The sequence below is a fragment of the Mucor velutinosus genome (genome assembly GCF_035048745.1).
Source record: "Mucor velutinosus strain NIH1002 chromosome Unknown tig00001561, whole genome shotgun sequence".
NCBI classification, from domain to species: Eukaryota; Fungi; Mucoromycota; class Mucoromycetes; order Mucorales; family Mucoraceae; genus Mucor; species Mucor velutinosus.
In genome coordinates, this window is record NW_027041903.1 from 749196 (window position 1) to 770113 (window position 20918).

Below are 20918 nucleotides of genomic sequence, written 5' to 3' on the forward strand. Positions count from 1 at the left end.
TCTCTCTCTCTCTCTTACACTCTTATACATATTATGATTCCCCACCCTTTGTATACATACAATTCATATATATATATATATAGCATCGTTTTATTCATTCTTGTATTATAATAAACTATTTATTTCTCTCTTGAATTAACTGTTCAACGGCATCCAATGTAGGAGATCCGATCACTGCTTTTCCCTTTTCCCAGTCGACCACAATGGGACAATTGAGCAAATCAGGCTTTTCTTTCAATGCCTTGAAGGCGTCGTGTGCGTTGGTAATCTGATCATTCAACATCATTTCCTTCCAGGGTGCAGGGCTTTTGAGAAAACTGGCTACTTGCTTGAGTTGCGTGTCGGTTGGCGTTTGTTGGTTTTCGTCAATGACATCGATGCGATACTTTTCTTCTCCAGAGGCGTTCTTTTGCCTGCTTTGGAGTAGAGCGAGTGCTGCTTTGGATCTCTCTGACTTGACGTTATGGAATAATGTTAAGATGGGTAATGAACGCGGTGGACGGAAAGACATGTTTGAGTGGTGGGAAGAAGTGTAAACAAATGCGTAAAAAAGGACTTTCATGCTATTTAGGCTCGGATAAACATACTTATAGGCAATCTTAGTGGATGAAGAAGTGGATGACGATGTACTTGATGTGTGCTTACACAAATGTGGCACAGCTGGACATGTCAAGCAGGTTTTGTGCTTGCAATGGCATTGAAGGTTGGTGCTTATTAGATGAAGCTTACCTATATAATGATTTACGATTATACAGTGGAGATGTCCATCAAACGAGCACTCACAGTCTATGGAGAAAATCACTGCATGAATATGGCAGCGGAACTTGATATCAGAATCGAATGCCACCCAGGATTGCAGGGTCAGTTGCGCAAGGTTTAGAGCATGCCATGCATAATGTTCGTATCTACGCATCTATATGAGCATTCAATCAAACCATGGTGACTGTACATGCCTATATAGAGATGTTTTGTCTTGCACTTGCCTTTGCATGGTAACTCTAATAGGGGTGGATGACGATATTGTTTGTTTCGATATACGAATTTTCTCACATTGAAACCTCTTTCTCTTCTTTTTCTCTTCATTACTCACAGATAACAAACCCCCCCCCCCCTACTCTTTGCTTATTCTTGTTACCATGCTTCTCACTAGAAATGCATTCTTCAAGGTGGCCAAGGTGAGTTTATATTGATGAGATGGCACCATCCTTGTTGCCTCGCATGTTGTGCTTCGTTTGTCTCACCTCAACATGCGAACATATAGACATCACTGTCTATTCGGTCCTACAGCCTGGCTTCCCAAAAGGTAGCCATGTCTAATTTCGAAAAAGACAAGTACATCAACTACCAACGCATTGAAGACAATCTTCAAATTGTACGAAAACGGTGAGTACATGCCCTATGGTAGTCTATTACGCGTTTATACTAAGATCACAAACAGATTAAATCGTCCCTTGACCTTATCTGAAAAGATTGTGTATGGACATTTGGACGAACCTGAAACACAAGATATCGTTCGCGGCAAATCGTACCTCAGATTGCGTCCTGATCGTGTTGCCTGTCAAGATGCTACTGCACAAATGGCATTGCTCCAGTTCATGTCTGCCGGTTTGCCCTCAGTGGCTGTACCCACCACGGTTCATTGCGATCACTTGATTGAAGCCCAAGTAGGCGGTGATAAGGATCTTGCGCGTGCTATTGATATCAACAAGGAAGTGTATGATTTCTTGGCTACCTCCACTGCTAAATACAACATTGGTTTTTGGAAACCCGGGTCTGGCATCATTCATCAGATCATTCTAGAAAACTATGCGTTTCCCGGTGGTCTGATGATCGGCACAGATTCGCATACGCCTAATGCAGGTGGTTTAGGTATGGTTGCTATCGGTGTAGGTGGCGCTGATGCTGTAGATGTCATGGCTGGCATCCCTTGGGAGCTCAAGTGTCCCAAGGTCATTGGCGTGAAATTGCACGGTAAATTGCATGGCTGGACATCTCCCAAGGATGTCATTCTAAAGGTCGCAGGCATCCTGACCGTCAAAGGTGGCACGGGCGCTATCGTTGAATACTTTGGCGAAGGCGTTGACTCGATCTCTTGTACTGGTATGGGCACCATCTGTAACATGGGTGCTGAAATTGGCGCTACCACGTCCTTGTTCCCCTTCAACAATCGTATGGCCGATTACCTTCGCGCAACAAAGCGAGGTGATATTGCTCAGTATGCGGAATCCTTTGCTGAAAACCTGAAGGCGGATTCAGGTGCTCACTATGATGAAATCATTGAAATTGATCTCGACAAGCTGGAGCCTCATATCAATGGTCCATTCACACCTGATTTGGCTACTCCCCTCTCGAAATTCAAGGAAACTCTCCTTGAGAACGATTGGCCACAGGAACTCAAGGTGGGCCTCATTGGATCCTGTACCAACTCTTCGTACGAAGACATGACCCGTTCAGCGTCTCTTGCCCAACAAGCCATTGATCATGGTATCAAAGCCAAGGCCAAGTTTACTGTTACCCCAGGCTCTGAGCAAATCCGTGCTACAATTGAGCGTGATGGCATTATGGATATCTTGACAAACGCTGGTGGTGTTGTCTTGGCTAATGCATGTGGCCCTTGCATTGGGCAATGGGACCGTAAGGATGTTCAAAAAGGAGAAAAGAACTCTATTATTACCTCCTACAATCGTAACTTCACGGGTCGTAACGATGCCAACCCTGCAACTCACGCTTTTGTTGCATCTCCTGAACTTGTCACCGCCATGACTATCTCTGGTGACATGACATTCAATCCTATCACAGACTCTCTCATTGACTCCAGTGGCAAGCCTTTTAAATTGAAAGCTCCCAACGGCCACGAACTGCCTCCTCGTGGTTACGATCCCGGAGAGAACACATATCAAGCACCACCTGCTGAACGTAGTCAAGTAGATGTTGCTATTGATCCTAAATCCAGCCGTCTTCAATTGTTGAAGCCTTTCCAGAAATGGGATGGTAAGGATATCACCAACGTCCCCATCTTGATTAAGGTAAAAGGCAAATGTACTACGGATCATATCTCTATGGCGGGTCCTTGGCTCAAGTACCGTGGCCATTTGGATAACATCAGTAACAATTTCCTCATTGGCGCCAAGAGCAGCGAAGGCAAAGTCAACAGTATCAAGAATGTCTTTACTGGTGAATATAAGGGTGTCCCTGAAACAGCTCGTGATTACAAAAAGGAAGGCGTTCGCTGGGTTGTGGTAGGCGATGAAAACTACGGTGAAGGCTCCTCTCGTGAGCACGCTGCTTTGGAGCCTCGATTCCTCAACGGCGCTGCCATCATCACTAAATCATTTGCCCGTATTCATGAAACCAATCTCAAGAAGCAGGGTATGCTTCCCTTGACTTTTGCTAATCCCAGTGATTACGACAAAGTGGACGCTTCAGACAAGGTTGATATCCTTGGCTTGACTGACTTCCAGGAAGGAAAGCCATTGACTCTTCGCTTGCATAAAACAGATGGATCCACTGTGGATGTTCCTTTGAATCATACATTCAATCATCAACAAATTGAATGGTTCAAGCACGGGTAAGTGTCGTACATACCACTTCTTCATTTGTCACGCGTATTAACATCAGTCGTATCTGTAGATCTGCCTTGAATCTTATGAAGGAAAACACAGCCAAGAATGAAAAATTGTAAGCTGCAGTAGTCTGTAAGCATCGTGTTTTATAAACCTATGCATTTCAAATAAACTCGATTAGTTGTATTTGCACATGATCATGTGTATTCGTGGCCTTTTCATAGTCTGTACAGTATTTTCTACCAAATGTTACTAGTTTTCTTATGAAGAATGATCCAAAAGAAGCTGTAAACGCTGTTAGGGGCCCATATTATGTTGTGTTATCAGGTGTTGCGACCAACACATACTGGAATGGCACCTTTTCAACCTTTCACTACAAAGTGAAACCCGTCTGTAAGCCAGTAACAGCCGAGAATTTGAGCCTGCTACCAACTTCCGCACTTGTATTGATAAAGACAATTCATATACGGGCATACAGCATAGTTGCTTTACCTCTCACTGCTCAAAATTTTATAAAACACAGGCAAAATATAGATGAATTCAAGTCGTGTTTTCTCGCGCTAAAAGCCCTTTTGGACTGCCAGAGTAGCGCCAAACAATCGTTCTCGTCTAGCACTCACTTCCTGACACCTTTGCTCGACTTTTTTGGGATCGTCAAAAATCGACCAAAAAGCATGAGAGGTACCTCATAGTTTTCATCGAAAATCAAACGATCGCGTTTTTGACCTCAGAAAAGAAGACTTTTCTATGGTATGTATCATATCAAAAAGTTTCTCTCGATCCAGCGCATCCCCTGAAATTACTTTTATGAGGCCTCAGTATACAAAATCTCGAAATTTTGGGGGAAAAAACTCATTTCATATTTTACGGTATTGCTCAATAAGCTAGTTTAAAACACTTCTTGCAATTGGTGCCTTTGGAAGCGCCTTGAAAAGTACTCCAGGAAAGCCTAAGGAAGCATGGGACAACAATCACTTTTTATATAGTCGAATTCATTGAAATAAGTCAATTGAGTCAATTTCGATTAGAATTTGACCAATCTTGAAACAAAATTTATATCGAAATTTACACAATTTTGGCTGGTAAAATCAATAGCCTTTTACCGTGGGTAAGTGGTGCTTTCGAGGCTAATAAGAAGGAAATTGCGAATCAAAGAGTACTATCGCTTCGTCTGGCTACCGTATTTTACTTTTATTATGTGTTTCTTTGCCTGTTAGGTTTAGTCGCTGCAAATTGCCTATCCAAAAGCGAGCCCCTAGTGCGAAATGTAAATTTATCCACGTTCATCCTAATTTACATTTTCAAGGATATGCTCATCAAACTTAACACTATCAGTAGATCGTGTGCCATGAAGTTTTATTCTATGCTACTCTTCATAGCAAGTGCCGGTTATTCCCATCAATCTCCAGATCAGTTCCTACTTGGTTACTGAAATCGCTATTCAAATTCTGCTTGCTTATTGGTGCTGATTGTTATGGCAATCAACACTTTTCACAGACCCAACATGTAGAAGTACAGTAATCATAGCAGGCTCAGACTACCCCTAGATGCACATCTGTCATTTATAGATCTGTTAATTAAGAAATACATCGTGCAACGTAATGTGTTACAGCCTACATGACAGCCAATCACGTCCTACTGGCCGTGTAGTATAAAGAGCTCTCAAAACGATGCAAATAATTTTCTCCTTCCTCTTTTCTTTTCGTATCTAATATGAGGTAAGGTTCATCCATCCGTCCATCCATCCATCCATCCATCCATCTATGTATCCATCTCACGTATCCATCCATCTGGCTGGATACACCTGCATGGAAAGCCCTATCAAAGGTCTGGGATTTTCTCTCTTACATGGCATGGATTTTTCGTGAATATGAAACATGTTTAGCTGACTTTTTTCATCTTATAGCAAGGTCAGCGCTTCTGCCGTCAGAGACATTGTCAACCAAATCCAAACTGCTTCTACTGAAAAGCAACGTAAGTTCACTGAAACTGTTGAACTTCAAATTGGTTTGAAGAACTACGATCCTCAACGTGATAAGCGTTTCTCTGGTACCATCAAGCTCCCTAACGTCGCTCGTCCCCGTATGACCGTCTGTGTTCTCGGTGATGCTTTCCACTGTGATCAAGCCAAGGGTGCCGGTATGGAATTCCAATCCGTTGATGATCTTAAGAAGCTCAACAAGAACAAGAAGCTCATCAAGAAGCTCGCCAAGAAGTACGATGCTTTCCTTGCTTCCGAAGCTTTGATCAAGCAAATTCCTCGTCTCTTGGGTCCTGGTCTCCACAAGGTCGGTAAGTTCCCTACTCCCGTCTCTCACAACGACTCCTTGACCGATAAGGCCAACGAGCTCCGTGCCACCATCAAGTTCCAATTGAAGAAGGTTCTCTGTCTCGGTGTCGCTGTTGGTCACGTCGGTATGACTGAAGACCAATTGATTGCCAACATCATGTTGTCCGTCAACTTCCTTGTCTCCTTGTTGAAGAAGCACTGGCAAAACGTCAAGTCTTTGTACTTGAAGTCTTCCATGGGTAAGCCTCACCGTCTCTTCTAAGGTGTCGACTTTTTTTTTTGCTTTGGATATATATGTATTTTATGCGTGAACAAACTTATTTTCTGACGGTGAACCAAGGTTTTGGACACAGGTGCCAATATCATTTGGGAGCTCATAACTTTTAGTATATATACCTCACAATAAAAAAAAAGAAAAAAAGTGTTTTAAACTATACATACGACGGTAGAGTTCATTTTATGCTTCGTCTTTATGGAGATGTTAATGGTAAGACTCAAGACATGTGCATGTTTGTTTAGCAGAGACCAGGCACTGTTGTTACATTTCTGAAATGTTTAGTTCCTGTTTTGAGTGGCATTACTATTGACGTTTGGAATGTATAATGAGGCTAGTTGAATAGGACTTTTTCCTGGTACATAATTGGGGTTCCATCGCAAAGCGCGATGGATGAGAAAAGACATCCTGCTCTCAGCGCTTCTGATTTAGATTTCATTACCACACATCAATCATACCCTTTCAAACAAATACGCCCCTTCATACTCCAGCTTTTGCTTGATCGCTTGCTTACCATGTCAATTTGTAGAGCTTCGTGGTCGCAGTGACTGTATTGAGGGTGGCATTGGATGTTATTAAATACTTGCAATTTAGCAACCCAGAACATTTTGTTTACTTTTTTACTGCGAATACAACAGCATGCTGTCTAGTATCATACGATCAAGTAAAACTATATTGCACCCTAGAGCAACGATAGCTAGACCTAGAGTATCCTATCACCACTTGCGCGATACATCAGCTACTCGTCATCAGGTAGCGCCACCTTCACTGCTGTTTCATTCGACTCGAGCTCGCACTTATCATGCCACTACGCCATTAGCCTTGCAGCCTCAAATGAGAGCCATCAGCATATGGTCGATTCCCAAGCTTGCTTTGAGAACCGTGCGTTTGCCTTTTATCGTTGCAGGAACAACTATCACAACAGCAAGCATTGCGTCCAACAAATTTCAAGGTAACTCACTAAAGTCAATGGAAATGAACAGCTGCTAAACGGGCTCAACATATAGATATGGCAAACAAAAGCAGAGGGTTTGTTCAAGATAGCTTGAATTCGGTGGAGTCGTTCTTTCAGAAAGCTCAAGCTTCAGTGCAGGGCATCGATGTATCCATTCCAGAATTGCATTTACGACTACCTCAGTCCATTCGAAACCTGCTGTTGTCGAAATCAACCCAAGTCGAAGAATCCAAAGCCGTTAATCATAAATCAACAAAATCAGAGCATTCAGGAGGAAACAATGGAGATGGAGGAAGCAATGGAGGTGGAGGTGGAGACTCTGCAGCTGCGGCTGCTGCTGTCGCTGCTGCTGCTGGATTCACACTCTACTCAAATGGCGATGAAGAGGAGGAGGAGGAGAGCGAGGACGAAGCTGTAGAAAAGAGCAGAAGCAAAAGAAAAAAGAAGAATGACTATGGCATTAGTGCACAAGACGAACAGTTGATGATGCTGACCAAAAAGCTGATCGAGATTCGCAGCATACTGATGTCCATTGACCATAATGAGACGCTGAAATTACCAAGCATTGTTGTCATTGGATCACAGAGTTCTGGTAAAAGTTCTGTACTTGAAGCTATTGTTGGCCATGAATTCCTACCAAAGTAAGTAGCTGGACATGTCGTGCGGCAGTGTGGCTCAGATCCGTTGTCATGTTTGTAGAGGAAGCAACATGGTGACAAGACGACCCATTGAATTGACCTTGATCCATACGCCAAATCAAGAAGAAGAGTACGGCGAATTCCCTGATTTGGGCCTTGGAAAGATTTTCGATTTTAAAAAGATTCAAAAGACGCTGGTTGATTTGAACATGGCTGTTTCCGAATCTGAGTGCGTGTCTGACAAGCCCATTGAACTTCGAGTCTACTCTCCTAACGTTCCAGACCTCACATTGATTGATCTGCCAGGCTATATCCAAATCTCCAACAAAAATCAACCAGAGACACTCAAGAACAAGATTGAAGATTTATGCGAAAAGTATATCCGTGGGCCCAACATCATTTTGGCTGTCTGTAGCGCCAATGTTGATCTGGCCAACTCGCCTGCTCTCAAGGCCAGTCGAAAATGGGACCCCCTAGGGCTTCGCACTATCGGTGTCATTACCAAGATGGACCTTGTGCCACCTCAGGTGGGTGCTGCTATTCTTCGCAATACCGACTATCCCTTGCATTTAGGGTATATTGGTGTCGTCTGCAAAGCACCTGAAAATATGACAGATGGAAACATGACCCGGGCCCTGATCAAGAGCGAAGAATCCTACTTTAGATCTCACCTCATCTTCAACCAAAGAGACATTCAAGTCGGCACCTCCACATTGCGACACAAATTGATGAATGTGCTGGAGCAGAGCATGGGCAAGTCGCTCTACAGTATTGTGGATGCAGTGCAACGTGAGCTGGAAGAAGCCAAATATCAGTTTAAAGTTCAATACAATGACAGAAGGGTGACAGCCGAATCCTACGTAGCAGAGACCATGGATTGCCTAAAACACGATTTCAAAGATTTTGCCAATAATTTTGGCAAGCCTCAAGTACGACATGAAGTGCGCACGATGCTGGAGCAGAGAGTATTGGATATCTGTGCAGAGCAATATTGGTGTGACCCCAAGATCGCGGAATTGCCAAAGGCCTCATCAGAGGATATTTATTGGCTGTACAAGGTAGATTTCGCATCAGCCGCCCTGACCAAGAGCGGCATTGGCAGATCAACCACCCAATTAGTAGTGGATGTGCTGATGAACAATATGGAACGACTGGCCAACGCAGAGTCATTTAGCCACCACCCTGAAACAAGAAAGCAAATCATGAAGTTTACAAGCGAGATTTTAAGGACTAAATTCTTGGCTACTAGCGATCAAGTGGAAAATACCATCAAACCCTACAAATTCGAAGTTGAGGTGACCGATAGCGAATGGAACGACGGTGTCAAGCGCTCCATCTCTTTGCTCGAGAAAGAGCTTGAAATGTGCGATGAAATGGCGAATGCTATCAAGAACTCGGTTGGCAAGAAGAAACTAAAGAGTGCCATCAACTATGTGCTGGATTCAGAAAAGGAAGAGACCCGCCGTCAAGAGAGAATTGAAGATGCTGTTTACCAAGATGACGAAGAGGAGGAAGTTGTCAAATCATTCTACAACCCCAAGCTTCTCGAAAAGGCCAAGGATGCCATCTATCTGCGAGACAGAGCCATGATTCTCAAGTACCGTATTGCAGCATTGAAGAGTCGCCAATGTAAATCGTCCGAGAACAAGCAGTACTGCCCCGAGGCATTTCTAAATGTGATTGCTGAAAAGCTGACCTACACTGTGAGTTTGATGTAAATGCCTCATTAAGAGTAGTATGACTAACGCACTTTATCTCCCTGCAGGCTGTGATGTTTATTCAAGTTGAGCTACTAAATGAGTTTTTCTTTCAATTTCCTCGTGAGGTGGATAACAGATTGGTGTATGAGATGGATCGCCGTCAAATCCAACAATTTGCACGAGAGAATCCTCCCATTCAGAAGCATCTGGAGCTGCAAGAACGTAAAATGAAGCTAGAGGAAGTGATGGACAAGCTGAATTACCTTGTCAAGAGACAAGCAGATAGACAATCTTCCAACAATAATAACTCAAAAGCATCAGCAAATCCTTATTAATCTTGTTGCACCGATATATAAAATACCCTTTTCCTGCCTATTTTTAACTCTTTTAAGCTTTTCTCAACGAAAAAATCTTTTCTCTTTGTTTTTCTTTCTTTTTCGACAACTATGGATCCTGTAGAAAACAGCTTTTTGGATCAACAACAATCGCAGCAGCAGCAGCAGCAGCAGCAGCAGCAGCAACAGGATCAACAAGATCTGCTGGATCAGCTGCAATACGATCTGCTCGCATTTGATAATCTACAGTTTCTACCAAACGAGTTTGATGGTAGTAATGGATCCAACATGGCACACCATGACATTTCGTTTCTGCCTCAGCAAGCTCTGTCGACCCCTTTGCCCACCCCAAACTACTGTACGCCCCCGATACATCCTCACACAGAGGAACTAGAGGTGCGTATTTTTTTTAAAAATTCTACACATTTTCTGTACATACGCTTTCTGTCGCTGGAAAAGGGCATGGCACTCCTAAATAAGGCGATTTTCACAATTTTTGTTGCTTGATTTATATAATTACACCGTATGTATTTACAATACTTTTTAAATAGGAGTTCTTGACCCCTCTTGTATCGCCTGCCATCACGCCGAGGTTTAGCGAAATCTATCAGTTTTTAGATCCACCAGGTGAACAGTACTTTACGCCCCTCAGTTCACCTGCATTGCTGCCAAATGTTGATCAGCAGCTCAACCCGAATGTACCCTCTGATTCTGTCAATGCCATGCAAGATCCAACATTGCTTGCTCAGCAATTGGCACAAATCGAAGCAAAGCAATCAAAACTACGAGAACAGATGAAAATCTCACCGACTATATCTCCAACCTACCGAAAGAGTCCGCTTGCCATGTTATCCAATCGGTCCCAAACGCCACCATCACCATTGCCATTCAATAACAATAACACCAAGAAACGCCCAAGTTTGAGACAGAAGATTGCATTGGCAAGCCCTCAGCTTCATTCCTCTCAAAACCACCATATAAACCTCCCTACAATACCTGCTACACCTGGATCTCTTATGAATATGAGTCATCATCTCAGTCAAGCATCCTTAGATTCACCCGTACAAGAGAGGGAATTAGCGGATATTATGCCCTCGCTACCGCCCTCAGCTGTGGTAGAGTCATCATCTGCAGCAAAGAAAAGAAAGCTGGCTCCCTCTTCTCCCATGACAACCTCTTCACCAAGATCTCTCAAACCACTCATATCTCCCTTCTTGCAACCGGATCTCCGAAACAGTCACCTGATCAACCAGGTCCAGACACCTGGCATAGAAAATAGACGTTCGGCGCACAAAGTAGCCGAGCAAAGACGACGGGATACTTTAAAGCAAAGCTTCGATTCACTCAGAAGAGAAATTGTAGAAGTCATGGTCAATGACTCTGAGAAAAAAGAGGAATCTGTCAGGGAAGAAAAAGAAAAAGAAGTTAAACTGATGAGCAAAGTTTTATTATTACAACATTCCTATGAATACATTGTTCGACTAAAGACAGATTCGCGCCTGAAAGACGATAAGATATCCACTATGCAAGCAGAGATCAATAGACTAAAGGAATTGACTCAAGCATCAAAAGAATAAAAACTTGTAACTTTCATTAGAATTAAAAAAACGAATCGAGACAAATCAAGCCATCATGTCTTCCGCATCCTCATCCTCCTCCCCTTCTGCTGTAATTGCTACAGGCTTATCTTTCGTCATTCTTAACCACTGCATACGAGGACCAACAGCTGATAAGTCACTGATGCGAAATCCAAATAATTTTGCTACGTATATATTCGGTTCAACCACTTTGATACTTTCTGGAAATGCTTGGAAAAATAAATGAGGAAACGTTGTGCCAAAATGCGAGCCTGCAAACAAGAGGGATGAGATGCTGTGCTATCAAGTGGATCAGCTTTTTTTTTTTTTTTTTTTTTTTTTTTTTTTCTTTACCATCAATGTCTTGATATTTTGGGTTGGGTGGTATATAGATGTCTTTGCAATTCGGACAAAAGAGGCGAACTGAGCTCTGCTTTGGTATATCATGCTCCCCACAAGGCAATAGATGGCAATCGTTGCAAAAGACTCGAGGGCATTTTCCAAAGTCCCCTTGTTCGTATTTCTCGTACTATCAAGGAATGAAATGTGAGCAGACATAGCATTAATTGAGCAAACTATCCATGGAGTAGTACCATTTGCAACATGCCCATCTTTGTTAGGATATATCTTTGGTGAATGAGGCCGTATAGCAGCTCTGCTGCTGGCTCTAGTAAACTCAGGTCGGGTACACGATTGTACATGGCATCATCAGGCTCCAAATCAAGAATAATCTCGAGCGTTTCTTTGTATAGAGGAATATGCTGGTTCAATCCAATGAGGTTGAAAGGATCTTCAATAAATTTTTCATCGACTTCTGTGTAGTACTGATGCTTCTTACTCGAGCAAAACCAGCTAATCCACTGCCAAAACAAAGCATTGTATATTTGATGAGTACATGTCGTCCATAACATACCAAAGCGCATGATTGTTCATTACCGATAATGCTGTTCTGTCGTCCGTATCCATGGGAGTTAACTGGCCTTCTTCTAGATGAAATGCTTTCAGTTTAGCCTTTATCATGAACCTCTTCATGTAGCTCTTTTGTAGAATCATCATTGATGATTTACTTACGAGGATCGCTGTATTGGTCCATTTTCTAATCTTTTCTTTTTTGTTTTGAGAGATCAAATAAAAAAGTAATGTGTGATATACGGAAACTAAGGGCAAAAGTAAGTAAAGAAGCAAAGAAAAGTTCTCGCATACATACTACACCCTTTTCAATCAATCGATATCTTTGCACTCTTCGGATTGTATAGTCACGATGAGTTTGTGACAAGATGTCCTGATTGCATTGCTTTGATCTGAAGATCGTGGGCAAGTGATGGTTGCCATACAAATCAAACATGCCAAATTGATGTCATTTCTTGATTTAAGCTCTGTAAGGCTTTTGGTACCATTGCTTCTGTGTTTCTAAATGATTTCTAGCTTGATTTATCGGGTTTTATAGTATGCCCTGAATCTCGACATTGCACTCCAATTCGACGCATTAACCTCGTTTAGCTCACTAATAGAGACAACACTCATGGGGTTTCTCCAATCAGTAGCCGTTTAGGCTTTTAAAAAAGACAACAGCTGTACATAGGTTCGCTCATGCTATGGCATTGAGATGCTCAATTGGCCTGTAAATGGTATCTAGGTGGTCAAAATCTGGCAGCTTTAAAGATTCCATTTTGCGGGATAATACAATAATATGATGTTCAATCTTGGTCTATACTATTATTTGGATTGCCAACTTGCTCGCTACATCTCTTCCCGTTCCTTGCATTATATCAAGTATTGTAATTTTATTCAGCAATGTCCAAGGCGGGGACACATCCATAGTCAGCCCCTAAGCACATCTCCTCCAATCGCACATTGTTTGCCGGCAAACGTCAGAAAGAGAGCATCCGAAAATAAAAGAAATTTACCTTTCCTTCACTTTTATGAACAAATTGCCCTTAGAAGTTGCTCTCTTGGTATCAAATCACCTCTCTCACCGAGAAAAGCAAGAGGGCGCACTGACATGTCGTTCATGGTGCACTTGGTTTCGGTCCAATGGCTTGTTTGAAAAGGTGTCGTTGCATGCTGTCACCGAGGATTCTGCTGATTCTCATTCACAATACCTTCCATTGCTGCGCTTCTTTGAAGGCACTTACGGCAAGTCCGTCGTAGTCTTGTCAATCAGTGTAAATACGATGAAGCTGGAAGACTTTGCTCGTCTGCCTCACATCTTTCCCAACATCACAACATTGCATTGGGTAGGAGACATTCCCTTGAACAATAGCAAGGATAAGCAAACCTTCGAGATGGCTGTGTCAAAATGGCGACACATAAAAACGATTGATGATGGTAGCAATCGCCATCAGATATCAACTGCTTTGCTAAAAGAGACATCCACTGCAACTCAACTTGAAGATATCAAACTGGTTTATCCACAAGATTCGAACGATTGTGTGGAATTTAACTTGGAAATACCTCTTCATTTAGCCTCGAACGCTCATTCATTGACAGCAGTGAACGCACCTTTCATAATATGTACTTTAGAAAACAACCGCGACGCCTTCAAACAATTTACTACTTTGAGGCTGCTCAATTTGGACGATCGCAATGAAGATGGCGATGATACTGCTTACGACTACCAAGGGGATATAGATACCGACGATAGGGGCTACCTGAGCGAGGAAGAGCATTGGAGACAAAACGAAGCTGCAGAGCTTTCAGCACTGATTCCAAATGTTCAACATCTGGAGGTTACTGTCAACCCTTTGACCTTTGGGGCCTATAATGGAGTAAGATGGCTGGGGTATTTTACTAGAACATTTCCAAACTTGGTTTCCTTCTCCTTCAGTTATCCAGACTTCATGTATCCAGCATTATCAAGTACAGATCTTGCGGACGATTACTTATTTATGCATAATCGCTGGCGGCTGAAAAAGTACAGTATGCAATTTGACCGTATCTCTCGACCCACCTTGGAAGTGATGGAAGAATACAAGGTCGCACTTGAAGATCTGACAGTATTCGTGGATGGACAATCGACAGATCAGTTTGTGTTTCTGAAAGAATCCAGTCAGACAAAGAGCCTCAAGAAATTAACCATAAACGAGAGAGAAAAGTACGTCTTCAATGGCGTGTATGGCCATACCATGTTTCAATTAATGGAACAAATTCCTCAGTTGGAAGTGGTCGAGATTGACACCTTCCGTGGCTCACTATTGCAGCACAATCCCACAGTAATTGTGTCCATTCTAAACAGTGCCCCACAGATCAAAGCACTAAAAGCGCCAGCTCTCATGTCTCAGTCCAGCGGTGAAAATGCTCTTGTTTACCAGCCTTGTGAACTTGTGCATTTGGACATTTCTTACTGCCAGTTCAAGCTCACCGTTCTTGGAGCTCAAAACATCAACCAGACATTCAGGAATATCTTGGACAAGTGCCCTTCGTTGGAGACGTTTTCAACTCAAGTCAATGCCTACAAAGACGAAGCAAGCACTGATACCAACATTGCGCTTGTCTTCTCTTTCACACACCAGCCAGACATGAAGAGAATTCACATAGAGTCTTTGTACGAAACGTATTTCAAGTTCATCGTCAATGGCAAGGCTACATATTATCATCAAAAGCATGGCGACATGAGACGTCCTGTACCAAATGTTGATGAGACTAAAGTGTACATACAAATCGAGGCTCGCCATGCCTCCATCATCGACACAAGTGTAATGTCAGAGACACCGTAAGCATTCGATACCAAAATAAATGAACTTTACTCTTTGTATCTTATATGAAGGCATGCATACATCTTGGGCCAGACAGTCAGTGCTTGATAATAACAGTTGTCACCTGGGCGCGAGGTCCTTCATCGCGCGCCTTAATTAAATCAGGTGTAGTCGCGCCTGTCAGGCTTTTTTTCTTTTTCAACTGTTTAACTTAACTACAGCTTAATTATCTTTAGACTACAATGACGCTAACAAGACAATCTTCTCGGAACAATTTAGATAGCAAACCCACAACAGGTAGAGCAACCAGAGCATCAAAGAGAATCAGTAGCTGGCAAGAGGATCAGCAGCCAGCAAAGAGACACAAAGCTTCAAATTCTGATCACCAAGCAGCTGTAAAAAAGATACCTAATCAGCCTACCACCCGCAGAGCAGCAGCCCAACGATTGTCAGTCGAGAAGTCCAATTTTGAACCTCTGGGCAAGAAGAAGGCCGCGAACGCAACTCCATCAAGGTCACCCAAAAAGACCACCGCAAAGAGTCATGCATCCCGCAAGAAACTGCCATTGCTAGGTAGAATAACGGAACACTGAAGGTCATTATATGAATGCTGACATTTGATTGAACGCATAGATGGCACCTACATTTTGAAGCATGTTTTAAAGGGACACACCGAACTCAATGTCCCTGTAAGAGACAAGGAGGATACAGAGGACAGTAAGGATATTTGGTGCTGCGAATTCGAACCTGTCGCCAGCGATGTGGGGCCATTTGACCGACAAAAGCCAGGTGAACTTCAAAATTTTGCTCTCTGTGGATCCTATACTGTTCTATTCGCAGATCCAGCATTGGGCAAATACACAAAAAAGTACACTCACAGCGAAATCCAAGAAATCTTTTATTGTATGGCTTGGACTCGACTGGAAGGAGAGGATCTGCTTGATGGAAACTTGTTGGATGATGGGGATGAAGTGAGTTTTTGTAATGTCTTGGCAGTTGCAGGTCGATTAGGATCAGTCAAACTACTGAACCCTTTGCAAAACGATTGCTATCGATACCTGTTTGGCCACCAGAAGGCAATTTTGGCCATGACATTTGCCAAAACAGAGCCCCGTTGGTTGTTCAGTAGGTTGACAAGGATGTAATGTACGACAGCTTACTAATGTGTTACTACGCAGCCGCTTCTGCTGATAAAACGGTTCGTTTATGGGATATCGGATCACCTACCAAGAAGATGGACGACTCATTGTAAGAGAAGAAGGCCACAAGTATCCAGCGTGAGCACTAACTTGCTCTACCATAGATGCTTGGCTGAATTCATCTTACCTCCAAAATCAGGCGATCCTTCCGCTGTGAGTATATCGTACGACTTGTCTAGACTGGTAGTTGGATGCAACAATGGCGACATGATCGAATTCAACCTTTCCTCAGCTCAGCTTAATAAATACCGTCAAACGGCGACAAAGTTCAGATCAGAAAGAACAAAAGGAAATAAGCATCAGACAGTATCACATGTAGAAAGTTCAACGAAATACCCTGCAGGAGATGAATGGCATGAAGGGTATGTGGATGATGTTTGTATTGTGGGCCAAGATGGAGATGAAAAGAGTGCATTATACAATACCATAGGTAAAGCCAATCCTCGTGAATCTTGGCTTTGATATTGACATTACAATCCACATAGTCTCGCGCGGATCAGCAGATATGGAAATTCTAGTATGGGATCCTGCAAACAGCACAAGGACTGATGCAGATATCAAACTGTCATTGGATTGGCCAGACGCAGCAGATTGCACGGGCCTCAAATTCAAAGTGATTGAGGCTGCTGGACAGAAAGTATTACTAGCTGGAGACTATGATGGACAGATATACATCTATGACATTGGTAATGAAAAAGAGAGTAAAACTCTGGAGGACGGCAGTAAAGAACAATTCGAACCAAACCGAGTGAGTATGCTATCTGGGGTCAATACACACGCCTCATTAACACGCACCACGTAGATCTTATCGCACAGCATGTCCAGTGAAATGATTCGCGATGTATCTTGCTCGTATGACACCAAGACAATTGTCGCAGTGGATAACAATAATAATGTGTTTATTTGGACCTCATCAAGCTCTCGTAAATGAAGAACAAGCGCTTTGTCTCACGTGTGCCTGAATGGATGTTTTGAATAAATATTTATTTTGGTACATACACTTTGTACAGTAGACTAAAGGGGGGGGGGATAAAAGAAACATGTAATAATTTTTGGTTATTGTTTGATCTATACATTGGGGGGTCGCTTAACCAGTCTTGCTCTTCCAGGCAGAGGGGTTTGTGCGGTTGCAGATCAATTGAGCACGATCAAAGGAGTTGCGGTTCTTGTTGGCAACAATTTGGAAACAAGTAGCGCTTCCTTGACGAGAAGAAATGACGGACCATGAAAGGAAGATCTCCCAAATGCGAACCAACTTTTCACCGTACTTGGCCTTCATGGCATCCTTGTTCTTCATCCAGTTCTCGTACCATCTGTCAAGAGTAGCAGAGTAGTGAACACCAACGGTATCGACATTGTGGATTTCGAAACCAGCCATTTCAAGTTGACGAAGATACCAATACAAAGGAGTGGAAGCATCGGCGCCAGGGAAAATATATCTAGCCATGAAAAGACCCCTATATAGTAAAGTTACAAACGTTAAATCTTCAATGTAACCTTCACGTGTAATTCCAATGACAGAGATAACTTACCAAATGAAATCCTCGTATTGCCATGTAGCTCTCAAACCTGCAACTTGCATATAGAAAAGACCATCATCTTCCAAGAGTTCACGGATTTCACAGAGGAAGGTTTGGAAACGACGAATACCAACATGTTCAGCCATCTCAACAGCCTGATGGGCGCAAGGTTAAAAGTCAGTAAATGTAACAACAGGAACGATAGCGCTTCGGTTAATAACAATGATCCTTACCGTGATTTTGTCATACTTTTCGCTCTTGGGAATATCGCGGTAGTCCATGCAGAGGAGGTTAGCCTTACCCTTGACGCCCCATTCTTCAATACGCTTCTCACCGAAAGCAACTTGGTTGCGAGCAAGAGTGACACCAGTAGATTGACTTCCGTAGTTCTTAGCGGCATAGGCAACCAAGGTGCCCCAACCACAACCAATATCCAGATGCTTCTCGCCTTCCTTCAAGTGGAGCTTCTCACAAACGAGCTTCATCTTGTTCTCCTGCATTTCTTCCAAAGTTTCGCGCTTGGTGGGATCAGAGATGATGCCGGAAGTATAAACCATAAGGGGGCCCAAGAAGGCTTCATAAAAATCGTTACCGCGGTCATAATGATCACGAACTTGGTTTTCATCTTGTTCACGAGAGTGCCAGAAAGTCTCAGGGAGCCATTGAGTCAAGAAGAACTTGAATTGACCCACAGTGAACTCAAAAGCAGCCCAATCATGACGAAGTTCCATAATTTCCAAAGCATCGCCGTTGAAATCAACCTTACCGATAAAATAAGCTTCAAAGAAGGTTTCCATTGGGATCTTATTGCGACCATTGTACTTGGCCTTGAGTTCAGCATCGTGGAAGGTCAAGTAGTGTTCAATAGGTTTACCGGGAAGAGGGATGTGGTTTCTATAGCGAGGAGCAAAGCGAGAGAAGAGGTAAAGGGTGCATGCCAAGAGGGGAAGGAACAAAACCAAAGCAACAATAGGGAAGGCCCAGAGAGGCAAGCCCAAGGTATAAGAGATGAATGCAGGAATGCCGATAACAGCACCAGCCAAGATACGGTTATCAAAGGTTTGGTTACCAGCACCTTCAGCAGGAAGAGTAGCGTTGTTGATAGCCGCCCAAGTAGTCGGTTTGAAAGGCTTTGACATCTACGAGATAATTCACTTGTGTTAGTCTTCTTTTCTGATAAAACGCGAACATTTAACAATGAAGAATCGCCTCCTCAGAATCAAATGCCCTCTCTCTCTCTCTCTCTCTTCTCCACATTCCAACAGTGTGGAGAAGCTTTCAAGTTCACATCGCAAGACATTTACCTTTTTAGCTTTTTTAAGAAGAAGAAAAAAAGAGGGAAAAAGGACGAGAAAAGAAAAACTTGAAGGTTTTTAAAGGATTTTTGGCCAAAAAATTGGGTTTCCCTTGATTAATATTTAGTATTTGTGTTACATGTCAAGCTACATCAACTGGTTTTCGCTGTTCATAATGGATTAGAATACCCGCTTTTAGGTGTAGCAATTAACAAGGAAAGTGGGTCAATTCCCTCCCTATCAATTTGACTCTCGGTCTGTATGCATCCTGAAGCTTAATAGAAAGGGCAGTTTAAAACGGCAGGCGTACAAGACACACACGCCCACACATGTATCGTTTGTTTGCCACTGTAGGCATAAAAACAAACACTTACGGAGGGCATGAAACAACGTAGATTCTCATCTCGGTGATGAAAGACTCCATGTTTGCCTATTACGTTTACACGATACAGTGCACATCCCGGCGAACAGTGTCCATATGTGCTATGACTATGACAATAAATAGCGTTTGAATAAAATGGTGCCACCAAACCAAGTACCACTCTTACCGTACATGAAAATGATTGACCGATACCTACGATTCAGCTTAAACGTACCTAGGATTGGGTGAGCTGCATTTAGCATCGCAGAAATCTTATCCATCAAATCAAACAAGAGAACCTTCTTTATTAGTTTCCAAAAAAAAAAAGGAAGCTTCTCAAGGGCATTCCGTCAATACAAAGACATCAGCAAGCACGCGTTCAGGTGTGCACTATGAAGATAAAAAGATGGTGATACATTCAATGCTGATTTGGTACTACGCCAATTCTCAAATAGGTGTTTCAGTTGAGAACATCACAACAATCAACGACCTCTTTTAACCTATCAAGGCTCCTGGTTCTTATTAAGAATCTAAAGAAGTCCATTTTCCTTGGCTTAAATACATGTATATTGGGTTCTTGGTTACAAATTCTTCTCTTTGTATTCTTGGATCACGAACTGCTTACATTCACCATGTAAAAAAGTGCTTTACAAAGCCACGCCTTTATCGTTTGATCCTAAGCCCCATCACGCTTTAGGTCAGATAGGTATTGAGACCACTGATATCGAGTATAGGCCACTTCATCAGTAGCGCGGAAGAGGAATCTATTAAAATTAAATAGAGTGGTTGTACCAGATCAGTCTTCTTTTTATATTCAATCAATCAAATCAAAAACAGTATTGATCCCATCGTGTTGCTTTCCCACAGAAAAATTGTAAATGCTACTCCAGATCAGAAAATTATTTGCAAGGAACTCCAGCTCATATTAGGCCCTTTTCTCTTCTCCATCATATATCTGAAGGTTGTGTTGACATGTTTTTGTTTTGCTGAGACGAAGTATATGTATTCTCATGGCGTGAATTAATTATGCCCTTCAACGGTATCTTCTGGTAAGATTGAAACTAATAAACAATTATAAGATGTGCTTGTCATAAAAAAAAAGTCGCCAAATACGTAAAAAGTAGAATAAGGCATCAGTCTTGGCTCTGTATTAAACGATATCAAAATACGTTATGTCTAATTTCACACAGAACACCATGCTATATAATAGCATAAGCGGGGTTTTTTTTTATCTACCTTGGTTCCTGAAATTTGACATCTGTAAATGATAGATCCCCTCAGGGCAACCCGACTCATTGGTATTTCCCAAGGGCAACACTTGTTGACATATTTATGAGATATGAAGGCTATATGTAGAGTTAAAAGGCAAAGTGTTTTATTTCGACAATTGTACCAAAATAGAGGATTTTAGACATTTCGCAGTGGTTGTCCGCTTCAAAATTGATCCAATAAAAAAAAATAATCTCCAAAAACATGGATTTTGCAGTTATCGAATTGAGGTAAAATACAAAGGCAT

General features: G+C 42.4%; 9 protein-coding genes across 9 annotated transcripts; 6 read left to right on the forward strand and 3 right to left on the reverse strand.

Moving 5' to 3' along the window:
* Nucleotides 1-115: 115 nt before the first annotated feature.
* ATC70_008391 (NMO domain-containing protein) lies at nucleotides 116-511 on the reverse strand (the record flags this gene model as incomplete). The annotated part of the gene is made up of 1 exon (XM_064827640.1): nucleotides 116-511. One exon carries the CDS (start codon nucleotides 509-511, stop codon nucleotides 116-118), a length of 396 nt encoding a protein of 131 aa, XP_064686924.1.
* Nucleotides 512-1136: 625 nt separating this feature from the next.
* Nucleotides 1137-3682, forward strand: PTC2_4 (Protein phosphatase 2C 2; the record flags this gene model as incomplete). Its single annotated transcript, XM_064827641.1, has 4 exons — nucleotides 1137-1175; nucleotides 1262-1383; nucleotides 1439-3568; nucleotides 3631-3682. The coding sequence occupies 4 exons, from the start codon at nucleotides 1137-1139 to the stop codon at nucleotides 3680-3682; spliced, it is 2343 nt and encodes a 780-aa protein (XP_064686925.1).
* Nucleotides 3683-5276: 1594 nt separating this feature from the next.
* ATC70_008393 (uncharacterized protein) lies at nucleotides 5277-6115 on the forward strand (the record flags this gene model as incomplete). Its single annotated transcript, XM_064827642.1, has 2 exons — nucleotides 5277-5281; nucleotides 5470-6115. The coding sequence occupies 2 exons, from the start codon at nucleotides 5277-5279 to the stop codon at nucleotides 6113-6115; spliced, it is 651 nt and encodes a 216-aa protein (XP_064686926.1).
* Nucleotides 6116-6766: 651 nt separating this feature from the next.
* ATC70_008394 (uncharacterized protein) lies at nucleotides 6767-9755 on the forward strand (the record flags this gene model as incomplete). Its single annotated transcript, XM_064827643.1, has 4 exons — nucleotides 6767-7079; nucleotides 7135-7723; nucleotides 7782-9423; nucleotides 9486-9755. The coding sequence occupies 4 exons, from the start codon at nucleotides 6767-6769 to the stop codon at nucleotides 9753-9755; spliced, it is 2814 nt and encodes a 937-aa protein (XP_064686927.1).
* A 111-nt stretch (nucleotides 9756-9866) lies between these two features.
* ATC70_008395 (uncharacterized protein) lies at nucleotides 9867-11332 on the forward strand (the record flags this gene model as incomplete). The annotated part of the gene is made up of 2 exons (XM_064827644.1): nucleotides 9867-10151; nucleotides 10307-11332. The coding sequence occupies 2 exons, from the start codon at nucleotides 9867-9869 to the stop codon at nucleotides 11330-11332; spliced, it is 1311 nt and encodes a 436-aa protein (XP_064686928.1).
* A 45-nt stretch (nucleotides 11333-11377) lies between these two features.
* Nucleotides 11378-12425, reverse strand: ATC70_008396 (uncharacterized protein; the record flags this gene model as incomplete). The annotated part of the gene is made up of 5 exons (XM_064827645.1): nucleotides 11378-11604; nucleotides 11687-11861; nucleotides 11926-12192; nucleotides 12269-12318; nucleotides 12404-12425. 5 exons carry the CDS (start codon nucleotides 12423-12425, stop codon nucleotides 11378-11380), a joined length of 741 nt encoding a protein of 246 aa, XP_064686929.1.
* An 829-nt stretch (nucleotides 12426-13254) lies between these two features.
* Nucleotides 13255-15048, forward strand: ATC70_008397 (uncharacterized protein; the record flags this gene model as incomplete). Its single annotated transcript, XM_064827646.1, has 1 exon — nucleotides 13255-15048. The coding sequence occupies one exon, from the start codon at nucleotides 13255-13257 to the stop codon at nucleotides 15046-15048; it is 1794 nt and encodes a 597-aa protein (XP_064686930.1).
* A 221-nt stretch (nucleotides 15049-15269) lies between these two features.
* ATC70_008398 (uncharacterized protein) lies at nucleotides 15270-17157 on the forward strand (the record flags this gene model as incomplete). Its single annotated transcript, XM_064827647.1, has 6 exons — nucleotides 15270-15600; nucleotides 15661-16152; nucleotides 16206-16275; nucleotides 16331-16656; nucleotides 16712-16974; nucleotides 17029-17157. 6 exons carry the CDS (start codon nucleotides 15270-15272, stop codon nucleotides 17155-17157), a joined length of 1611 nt encoding a protein of 536 aa, XP_064686931.1.
* A 156-nt stretch (nucleotides 17158-17313) lies between these two features.
* ATC70_008399 (uncharacterized protein) lies at nucleotides 17314-18885 on the reverse strand (the record flags this gene model as incomplete). The annotated part of the gene is made up of 3 exons (XM_064827648.1): nucleotides 17314-17683; nucleotides 17759-17901; nucleotides 17980-18885. 3 exons carry the CDS (start codon nucleotides 18883-18885, stop codon nucleotides 17314-17316), a joined length of 1419 nt encoding a protein of 472 aa, XP_064686932.1.
* Between the last annotated feature and the right edge of the window lie 2033 nt (nucleotides 18886-20918).